An 11,017-nucleotide genomic window follows, 5' to 3' on the forward strand; every position below is an offset into this window, starting at 1 on the left:
AGCCCTGAGTTGATATGTTAGGGTCAGATACATCAACATACTTAGGGGATACATTGAAAGGACCTTTATAAACAAGATCCACTATGTTACTGCCTGCTACACACTCTGTTATTCCTAGCTTATCCAAGACTATCTTTGGTTCAACACTGAGTGCCCAAATGCTGGTGACACACTGGTCTTGAGTGAGTTGTTTGAATGCAAGAGCTTTATAATAGGAAATGATTGAAGATCCCCTGACAATCCATGCAATACCCCATGCAGACTTTTCCGAAGGAATAAAGAATCCCTAATCTGTGAGTTTTGATCCTTGAGTAACGTAGTTTCTGCTACGACTCCCATTGACACCAGAGCCACTCAGTATTATTGCAGCTCTGCAAAAGTGAACGGTAAGGCGCCCCGAGGTGCCAACAGCTGCCTGCTCAACGTACAGGACATAAGGACTGACGCTTATTTCGTCTCTCTGCTGCTGAAGGGGCACTTGCAAGTTGTATGACCTCCTTGGGCGGCGGGCGCTCCCGCAGCCGGGCAGGGACCCGCACAGCGCGGCTTTGCTCCAGGGCAGGCAGACGGCAGCTGGAGGCTGAGCGGGCGTGCAGAGGATGCCTATGGGTGCCTATGGGTGCCTCCGCGTGGCCCAGCGCAGGGGGTGGGAGCAGAGCTGCGGCTCGGGAGGTGGAGATAGCGGAGCTCCGCCGGGCGAGGATGGCAACGAGCGGCCCCACGCCGGCATCTCCGATCGCGCTCCCCCTGCTCAGCCCCGGCCATGAATATGTAACTCCCCTCTTTTTCCCGAGCTCCATTGCGGAACTGCCGCTCGCCATATTGTGCTAGCGGGACTGCGGCTTCTCCGCCGGTGGAAGGGGACGGCGGCGGTCCGAGGTGGGAGGCCGGCAGCGGTGAGCACGGGGCGGTGGGCAGGAGGGAAGCAAGGCTGCCTGCCTTCCTTCCTGCTGCTGGGAGCGGCCGGGAGCTGCCCCAGCCCTCACCCGTGGGGCCGGGCATCCTGCTGAGCCAGGGGTCGTACGGCGGTCTGTGCTGGGGGCCGCCCGCGGTCAGGCTCAGCCCCTCCGCTTTGCCCTGGGTGACACCGGGCAGCGGTAGGGCTGGGCTCGGCGCTGCCAAGACGGGTCCCCGGCGGCCCCGAGTCCCGGCACCTGCGCACGGAGCCGAGGAGGGCTGCCCTGAGCCGTGTCACGGCATCACGTTGAAGCGCATAGCGACGGAGAGCAGCCCCGGCCGTGGGGATGGCGGTACCGGTTCGCTGCGCGCAAGGTGTGTGCGGTTCCCTGCGGCTCTGCCTGCGGACCTTTTGTCTCCACCAATGCTGCGCTGGTGGGACCTGCGGAGAGCCCTGGGCCCTGCGTGTGGGTTATTGGCCGTAAGCTGTTTGCTTTTGGAGCCTAATTGGCTCGAACGACCGAGTCTCTGAAATGCGGGTTTTCGGTCTGTTAAATCCTAACGCAGCCATGTGCAGAAGCGGCCGAGGATAGCTATGAGCTGCATGCGGGCTTTTAAGGATTAAAGGGAATTGCTTGCGTGTGAAAAGCTGGCTGGTGTGCAGATGAAATCGTTTTTGCTTGGGGAGAACTCTTCAATCAAACGTGCCATTCATTCAGTGATGAGGCGCTGATTTGTCATGGGAGTGCTGCCATTTGTATTCACCTGTGTTTTCATTAAGAAACTTTTGTCGTGAGAGGATTTGACATTCTTCCACATCAGAGCTGGCGCTCAGCTTGTCAGCTATGATAGAGCTGTTTGGTTTGAGGATGTGGCTGAGCAGAATCTGGTAACATTGAAAATAGGCTGCGTGAGGGATCAGCATCGTTGGTTCTTCGAGGTGGGAGGAATTATTACAGCACTAATGTTGGCCATATCTGTGCTATTGGTACCAAGCTTTGTGTCCTCATCAGGCTTCAGTGCTGGGACTCAAATAACCCCAGGGCTTCCATAGAGGTCATTTTCACACAGAGGGTGGTGGCACACTGAAAAAAGTTGCCCAAGGAGGCTGTGGATGCCCCATCCCTGCAGGCATTCAAGGCCAAGCTGGATGTGGCTCTGGGCAGCCTGGTCTGGTGGTTGGTGACCATGCACACAGCAGGGGGGTTGAAAATAGATGATCTTTGCTTGTCAACCCGAGCCATTCTTTGATTCTATGATTGGCTCTGGGATGTTTAAGAAATATCTTGTTTTCTGCATTCACCTTCATAGCAGCAGGATGCAGTTATGCAGTTACTTCATCAGTGCCCCTGTGTGTCCTGGGGGGATGTCTGGCAATGTGTGGAGCAGAGGGACTTGCTTGAGCATCTTTGATGACCAGTGCAGAGTTCTGGTGCTTTTGAGTCTGTTTTATCATGAAACAGGAGTGTGGTGGGCATCTGTAGCACAGCTGTCTGTTTTAAACATGAAGATGCTGGCATGCATGAATTTCTTCAGTTCCTCTTAAACGTTTCTCTTTCTTTCCCCCTTGCTTTTTCATTGTTACTTAAATGCCCTTCACTTAACTTTACGGACTAGAAAAGCAGTTTAGAAATGATACAAAGAAAAAGATTGGAGAATGGGCATTGCTGAGCCTGAATTTGGTTCTCTTTGTTGGTGAAGATAACAACCAAGGAGTCATCTTTTGTTGTTACCCAGAAAATTAGGTCGCTGCTAGTTGTGATTAGTTTCCCTGACTGCTAAATGGGTGAGCAAATCCATGTGGCTAACAAACATATCCCTGGAAGAACTGAACAAGTTTATTCCTTGACCTGATATTCTCACAATTTCTCCCACAACATAAACTCATCAGAGATCTGTGACTTCCTGCCATTTTATTAATGCGATGTGATGGATATATATTGTATGCCAAAGAGAAAGATGACCAGGTAGCTGACTCTGTGCAGTCCCAGAGGCTTAGGGAAAGCAGTGCGCCCCGTTTAGGGCATGTTTGTCTCGAGCCTGTGCAGCATCTCTTGCAGCAGAATTGGTCCTGTGGCCTGGTAAGGGAGTGGCTGAGTGGGAATCCGTGTTTTCTGTTGTCAAAATTGCTAATAGGAAACATATCAGACCACATTGGTTTCCTAGTGGAAGTGGGAGCAGACCTGGCTTCTAAATCACTGCAGTCAGAATATGGTGTGGTCATTTCCAGGTGTGAGCAACTTGCTGAGCCTTCTGCCTTGGCTCCTGCTATGGCTGGGGCAGCCACTGTGTGGACAGGAGCAGTTCTCTAACAAATGAAATGTGGAAGTTATCATGCTCCTGTTTCTTGTTGTACTTTGGAGGCTTTCCTTGTGTTCACAGTAGTGCAGAGTCCTTGTCTGGATGATGAGGGCACCAAACATCACCCTGATGGTGATGGCTTCCCTCAAGCAAGAGGTGTGGTTGGGGGGGCTGCAGGGTGTTCCCCAGGGGTCGGTGCTGGGGCCTGTCCTCTTCAGTATCTTTGTTGATGACCTGGCATCGTGTGCACCCTCAGTAAGTCTGCAGATGACACCAAGCTGGCTGGAAGCTGGATCTGCCAGGGGGTAGCGAGGCCCTACAGAGGGATCTGGACAGGCTGGAGAGCTGGGCTGAAGCCAATGGGATGAGGTTCAACAAGACCAAATGCCACATCCTGCACTTTGGGTTTTGATCTTGGCTCTGTGTACCAGAGGCAGAGGAGGCATTCGCTAGTGTTCAAGAGGGCCACGTGGATCTCTCTGCTTTCAGCCAGCTTTAAGGCTAATATTTTTCCTCTTTCAATCCCAAAGTGCTTTCACTACATGCTTTAAGATGAGAATTGAGCATGTTGCATCTCATATGAGAAGCTTTTAGAATAAAGCTGATTGATTATATATCATGACACTTGTACTGTGTCTCTTGCAGTGTGGCCTCCTGTGTGTTACAGTAATGTTCACGTACTTCTGATGTTCGTGTACTTCTGCTGGTATTTTGGCTGGCAGCCTGGCACTGGAACAGCCACCATCATGCTAACAAGCATGAGCACTTGAGGTTTGGACAGTATGTGCTTGTGCATGTGGTGATCTCTGTTGTGGACCACTGCTCCTTGCAGTTCTTTGCTGCTGTGGAGCTGTGTAATGTTCGAAGCAGGCTTTTCTGGGGTACTCCAGCAAATCTCTTTACGAAGTGAAGATCATGCTTACTTTATGTCAGGCTTTATTTCTGATTTGGCTTTTTTTTTCTGTAAAGTGAGAAAGCTAACATATGAGCTTGTGAAAGAACAGGTATAATAATCTTTGTGGGGCTGCTTTCCTTGCTCTTAATTAAAGCTTATAAAGTAAGAGAGGTCGACCCTTTTCCTGTAGAACCTGATGAATTACATGTTGTAATCTAGTTTTAAATGCAAGTTCTAAGGGGCTGGAAGTACAAGCCTAGGTTTAAATAAAAAGGCAATAAAAGAAACTAATTTGATTGGGGTGTGTGTGTGTGAGAACATATCCTGTGCAGGCTGCCAGTGCCATCCCTGTGCCAAGCCCATACTCTGGGCCTTTCAGTTCTATTTCACTTCTGCTCAGCAGCCCAAATGGAGTTCTGTGAAGCACTCATGGCTGGGGAGTTCCCTCAATGTTTCTGGAGTGGGGTAGTGCCAGGGATTTGCAGTGCCACAGTGGTTTCCTGCTGTGTTTCTGTACTGTGGGCACTAAGGCTGCAGGGGCTGGAGGCCCTGGAGAACACATACCTTGGAAGAAGGCTGGCTTGGGAGAGAGGGGAGCTGGTTCTGGAGCCAGGCACTCCTGACTGTACCATTTTGTTCTCTTCTGCTTCCAGCCATGTCTCAAGCTGTGCAGACCAATGGGACACAGCCCTTAAGCAAGACCTGGGAACTCAGCTTGTACGAGTTGCAAAGAACACCTCAGGTAATGTGTGCTGAAGAGCTGCCCTTTGGGCAGTTTGCTCTTTATTTTATTTAAACCTTTTGGAACTTGAGGTCAATGGTTTTCCTTTCCTGATGTGGCTGAATACGTTCCTTGCTGTATTCTTATGTCTTTGTCTAAAGGTAGTAACACGTACAGCCTCTGTGTGAAATTTTCTTAACAAACTCTTTTACTTTGTATTTTTTTACACCAGGAAGCGATCACCGATGGCTTGGAAATCGTGGTGTCACCCAGGAGCCTGCACAGTGAACTCATGTGTCCCATTTGTTTGGATATGTTAAAAAATACCATGACGACAAAAGAGTGTTTGCATCGTTTCTGTGCTGACTGTATCATTACAGCCCTCAGGAGCGGGTATGGAAATAGCAGGACAGGGAAATGGGATTTCCCTTCATATGAAAATGTGATCAAGGAATCCTTTCTCTAACAGTTGCAGCATTAAGACTGACTTCTGTCACTGGCACAGACTTAATATTGTTCCTTTTCCTTATTCACGTCTAGCAACAAAGAATGTCCCACGTGTCGTAAAAAGCTGGTGTCAAAAAGATCGCTGCGACCTGATCCCAATTTTGATGCTCTCATCAGTAAGATTTATCCAAGCCGTGATGAATATGAAGCGCATCAGGAGAGAGTGCTGGCAAGAATCAGTAAACACAATAACCAGCAGGCTTTAAGTCATAGCATTGAGGAAGGGCTAAAGATTCAGGCTATGAACAGGTATGGAGTCACATAATTTGCTCACGTATCATTCATTAGACCCCATCTGGAGTACTGCCAGGGGCCCCCAGCACAAGAAAGACTTGGAGCTGTTGGAGGGCCAGAAAGATGCTCAGTGAGCTGAAGCAGCTCTCCTGTGAAGAATGGCTGAGGAAGTTGGGCTTGTTGAGACTGGGGAGGAGAAGGCTGCAGGGGGGAGTTGGAAAGGAGACCCCAAACTTTATTCTGATAAACTGTGCTTGTTCCGAATCACATATGAATTCATGACTCATAACCCTTTTGTGTAAGGGGTAAAACTAACAGAATGAAGTTTAAAATGATGCCATGCCTAAAATGCATTTGAGGAATGGGGGAAAATGTGTGGTTTTGTGTATGGTTATCTTTTTGTTAGATAGAATGTGTGGGGTTTTTTTTAAGTGTTTTTTTTTGTTGTTGTTTTTTTAAGTCTAAGTATCTCTGCAGTATTTTGTGCTTGTGAATGCATAGTTCATGTTAGGTCAAGCTTCTGGCTTGTCTGAGAATAGAGGTGTTGTACAGGTTGGATGAGTTCTGAGTGAGGATCAGTGTTTATTTCTACCTATTTCTCACCAGGTTACAGAGGGGCAAGAAACAACAGATTGAGAATGGCAGTGGAGCAGAAGATAATGGTGACAGTTCACACTGCAGCAATGCCTCGACCCACAGCAATCAGGAAGCAGGGCCTAGTAATAAGAGGACCAAAACATCAGATGATTCTGGCCTAGAACTGGACAACAGCAACGCAGCTGTGGCCATAGACCCAGTGCTGGATGGTGCCAGTGAAATAGAATTAGTCTTCAGGCCTCATCCTACCCTCATGGAGAATGATGACAGTGCACAGACGAGGTAAATGGCTTTATTCTTCTTTGTATATTCTGGTTTAATCCCTGCTGTTTTTATTTTCTATTTATAACTTATTGGGGCTTTTAGAAATCAGTTTGCTTTGGTTGAAGCACCTCCTGTTTGAACATATGCACCCTTCTTATTGCAGGTCAGATAGACGGTACTGAATAAAGGGCTAATCTGTTATATTGTTAAAATTGTAAGAGTAGTTGAGCACGAACAATGGGACGGGTGGAGTTTGGGGTGTATTGTAATGAATTTCTAGAATTAATTGTAATAACCACTCCTTGTACCATGAATATGCATGTATTCCCTCTAGAAATAGGGATGTTCACCTGCTTTCAGTGTGCAGGCTAGGAAGGAGTTATCCCCCCTGCACCCAGCTGGCCAAATAAATGTACCTGTTCTACAACTACTTGTGGTTATAGGGTTTGGAAGTGTTTCAAGTGACTGGTCAAGTGGGGTGAGCAAATGCCCAAACTGATTTTCTTTCTTTTCGTGATAGGAACTGTGTTTGTCATTGTTGTTATCTTTGTAATTGTCTTGTTTGCACAGACTGCAAAGTGTGGATCGCAGCAATGAGCGATCTTGTGAAGTTCCCTCAGATCTCCTCCTGTCTTTCTCTTCTGATGAGACATTTCTATGTAGCGCCAGGAAATGTATTACTAAATATAAGCTTCATCCAGCATTTCTTTTTGGTTTGGAATTCTAAGGGAGTTCTCGGAGTTGTTCTGAAAGACAAAGAGAAAGCAAAGCTTTTGGGGCAGGCTCCTGTAGTGTGTGTGTCGGACTGGAGGAGAGTGAAAAAGATGCAAGTACTCTTTTGGAACAATATAATTTGTTAAGCTGACTACCTGTTTAGGGTGAAAGCAATCAGTACTCTTACTTCTGAACTGTCTTTACAGGCTTTTTCACACATGATGCTTAATATCTGGGAGAGTTCCAGGTGTCTTTGTCCTGTATCTCTAATATAAACATCTGGTTATCTGATTGCTGTTGCAGATACATCAAGACCTCAGGCAACGCCACTGTTGATCACTTGTCCAAGTACCTTGCTGTGAGATTAGCTCTGGAAGAGCTTCGGAGCAGAGGCGAATCGAACCAGATGAATCTTGACACGGCCAGTGAGAAGCAGTATACTATTTACATAGCTACTGCCAATGGACAGTTCACTGTAAGTGGAAGCTCTAAGAGGAAAACTGAGCATCAGTACATCTCTGATACAGATATGATTAGAATCCATGGAGTTGGATTTTTCCTGAGTTGACATAGGGATAAAATTAATGGCACCAGGTTGCTCATTCAGAAGCAGTTAATTTGTTTTGTAGGAAAATGCATGTAGCAAAAGCTTGGTTAATAGAAAAAGAAGGCATACCAATGATTTTTGGGGGAAAAAAAGACACACTGATGCCAGCAACTATTAGCTGACTTCCTTCAGGTGAGGACCTGACCTTTCATTTAGCAGTTAAAATTGGAGAGGAGAAACACTGTTTCACCTGAGAACTCTCTTTGAAGAGCACTGCCTAGAAGCAGGAAATGTCTACTGGCTGGACTCAACTGCAGTGTAAGCTTATTATACTCCAGTGTAAAAATGTTACTGTGAGCCTTAGTTAGGGAAGAAATCCCTCCTGTCAGTTGCTGACTGAACTAGACGGTAGTATTGCACTTGGACTGACCTCTGAGCTCTGCCTTATGCTTGGGCATTTTTTCTGAATAAAGTGAAACTTCTGGTTAAGAGATACACCGGTGTTATGTGACAGCGCATTTTGCACTGTATTCAAATATGATCATAGAATCACCCAGGTTGGAAAAGACCTCGAAGATCATCGAGTCCAACCACAGCCTAACCGTAGTACCCTAACTCGAACAACCCTCTGCTAAATCATATGGTGATGATAGAGTTGCCATTAAGGAAGAAAAAGTAAAGATGGTTCTGCTGTCAATACACCTGCTGCTCTCTCTGTTTACAGAGGAAACATAAAGTTCACTTCAATTACAACAGTGTGCAATTAGGAAAGCTGTTTTTCATGCTGTTTTAGTGAGATTGACAGGAGTCTGTAATGGCTCATTTTACTGCTTTTTGACCACGAGAGTTTAGTCAGTAACTTCTTCCACATTATCAATGACTTGTTTAAGTCAGTAATTGTTGATAGATTGTTGCTTATGCACACTGTCAGGTCTTCTCACATCTGTTTTGATGCTTTCTTCTAGGTGTTAAATGGGTCATTCTCCTTGGAACTGGTCAGTGAGAAGTACTGGAAAGTGAACAAACCCATGGAACTGTACTATGCACCAACAAAGGAACATAAATAAGCTGTGCTGGAAAACTGAGATGGGACTCTCTTTTTATAGCTATGATTTCTTCAATATTAAAAGAAGGCACTGTCATTATCTTTATGGACAATACATATGTGATGCCTTTGGGCTTTCTCATTATACTTATTAATATGATTAGACATTATTCTTGATTGTATTTAATTTAGAGTTTTTTTTGTTGTTGTTTTTCCTTTAGTGCTTGACACTCTTTTTTTGTTCTCAGTGTGTGATAACTGAATGAGTGTTCCAGTTTGGAATGTCTTAATTTTATCCAGGTAAATCTGGATTTCTAATACATTTGACACGGTTATAGTAGCCTCTGTGAAGTACTGAGCATTGGATGGCTAAGTAAGTCTATTCAATAGTAACATATGCCAAGGAATGTGTTGAATGTTGTAATTTGCTAATGGTTATCCATATAAAAGATGGTAGAGAATTGATTTCTGATTATCTTGCACCTAGAGGAGATCTCATTCCCTAGGAAAGATGTATTATTCAATTTTTATTTTATTTTATTTTTATTTTAACAAATATAGCTATTAGTGAGAAAACTGACACTTTAAAAACCTTGCTACTTACTGAGCTTTGGTGCAAGGTGATTCCTGAGGTTGGTTTGCTTTTTAACAAAGGTTTCCATCAAAACAAAACCAAACAAACCCCAAACCCTCCCCTGTGTAGAAATCTTGGTTCATGCTGTGATTTTCCATCCGACTCCTGTTGCAGTAGTAATCCTGTCCTCACAAACTTAGTCAAAATCTTATGGAAGTTTTACAGCCCACTCTGTTCCATATAATAACAGATTTTCATTAAGAATGTATCAGAACTTGCTGTAAAGAATCATCTTAAATGTCTTTTGAAAGCAAATCCCTTAAATTCCAGCACTCTGACACAGTGCAAATTGAGATGTTTTGCTCTACAGAATTCTTACCGCCCAGCTGTGAGCTTAGCTCAGCTTCAGTTTGAGTAGGGAGGACTTCAACCATAAGTTACGCTAAGATTACTTCTTGTTTTTGTTTGGCATAGCTTTAACAAATGTGGCATAGCACTTTGGAACAAAATTTTAGTACTTGACAAAGTTTACCACTTAGTGTCTTAAATTTAGGTTCAAGTTTTAGAACTTGGCAGTAGGCTGTTGTGTGAAGGCCAGTAGCTGCTGTTCATGTGCATGTTAAACTTCTCTTCCCTGGCACTGGACATTGTGGTCATGTCATGGGGGTTGCTTTGCCTTTAGCATTTTGTCTGACTGGAAATGCGTTATGAGAGATTGACTGTACTGTAAGACTTCCTGAGGAAGCCTCAACACATTTGCACCTGAAGCTAGAAGCAAAAAAAGTTTGCTCTAATAGATGAGAAACAACATCCTCATCCATTCCTGGCATGGCTGCTGTGTCCCTGCCTGCGGTCAGAATGAAGATGTGACATGTGGTACATTCACTTTTGGCTGCTTGGGGACTCTCCTGGGAGGGAAGGACCCTTTTATTGCTTCAGTTTGTCGAGACTCAGTCTTGTAAATATGTGTCCGTTCTGACTGCTGCTTCAGATCAGCATTATCCCTACATGAAAACTACACAAGTCTTCTTTGAGTAATTATTGGCTCTTGGAAGCACACATTTCTTTGTGACTGTAGAATAGAAGTATTTGGGCCCTGGGAGGCTGGGGGAATAAATTTAATTAAATAACTTAATCATTACCTTCTGTTGAAGTGTTGCATCATACAGAGAATTAGTGCATGTCTGCTGAATATAATCCAGAGGGGCTGGGCATATTGTGAGGAGGTTCTATATCAGTTGCAGTACACCATCCCGGGGTGACAGCAAAGTTAACATGCAGTCTCTTGAGCAGGAGAGCTGTCAGTGGAGCTGAGCAGTCTGTTTAGGAATAATCTGTCACTTTGAGCCCAGTTCTTTAGATCGTGTGGGAGAATGTGAAGCTTTTATTTTCCTGTTCATGTTGTAGTGAATTGACAAAATATTTATGTTGTCTAAATATTCTATATAACGTCGTTGTTTGATTAAAACCATTGATTGCACTGTGACTTACTAGTGGTATCAATTGTTTTATTTTGTAAATGGCTTCACGGCTCTGCCTTGTTAAGCCATGTTGGTTTTTTGTGTTGGTTACAGCCATGGCTTGGGAGGATGTTGAGATGTGAACTGTTAGGTAAAGTCTGGCTTGTGGCTGAAGGAGAGAATCAGCTTGTGCTGGTATTTATCTCTCCTGTCCACAAACAGAAACAGTGGAAGAGTCAGCTTGTTGAGTAAGGAAGGAAG

At 45.1% G+C, this 11,017-nt stretch overlaps 1 protein-coding gene across 2 annotated transcripts; it reads left to right on the forward strand.

Annotated features, from left to right (window-relative positions):
* The first annotated feature begins 658 nt into the window (after positions 1-658).
* RNF2 (ring finger protein 2) lies at positions 659-10,782 on the forward strand. 2 transcript variants are annotated; one of them, XM_015869838.2, is made up of 7 exons: positions 659-896; positions 4,747-4,835; positions 5,047-5,207; positions 5,355-5,570; positions 6,162-6,434; positions 7,434-7,605; positions 8,643-10,782. In XM_015869838.2, exons 2-7 carry the CDS (start codon positions 4,749-4,751, stop codon positions 8,742-8,744), a joined length of 1,011 nt encoding a protein of 336 aa, XP_015725324.1. In that variant the 5' UTR covers positions 659-896; positions 4,747-4,748; the 3' UTR covers positions 8,745-10,782. The 2 variants fall into 2 exon arrangements, with proteins under 2 accessions (XP_015725324.1, XP_015725325.1); XM_015869839.2 differs by having other exon boundaries at positions 659-879.
* The last annotated feature ends 235 nt before the right edge of the window (positions 10,783-11,017 follow it).

The sequence above is a fragment of the Coturnix japonica genome, chromosome 8 (genome assembly GCF_001577835.2).
Source record: "Coturnix japonica isolate 7356 chromosome 8, Coturnix japonica 2.1, whole genome shotgun sequence".
NCBI lineage: Eukaryota > Metazoa > Chordata > Aves > Galliformes > Phasianidae > Coturnix > Coturnix japonica.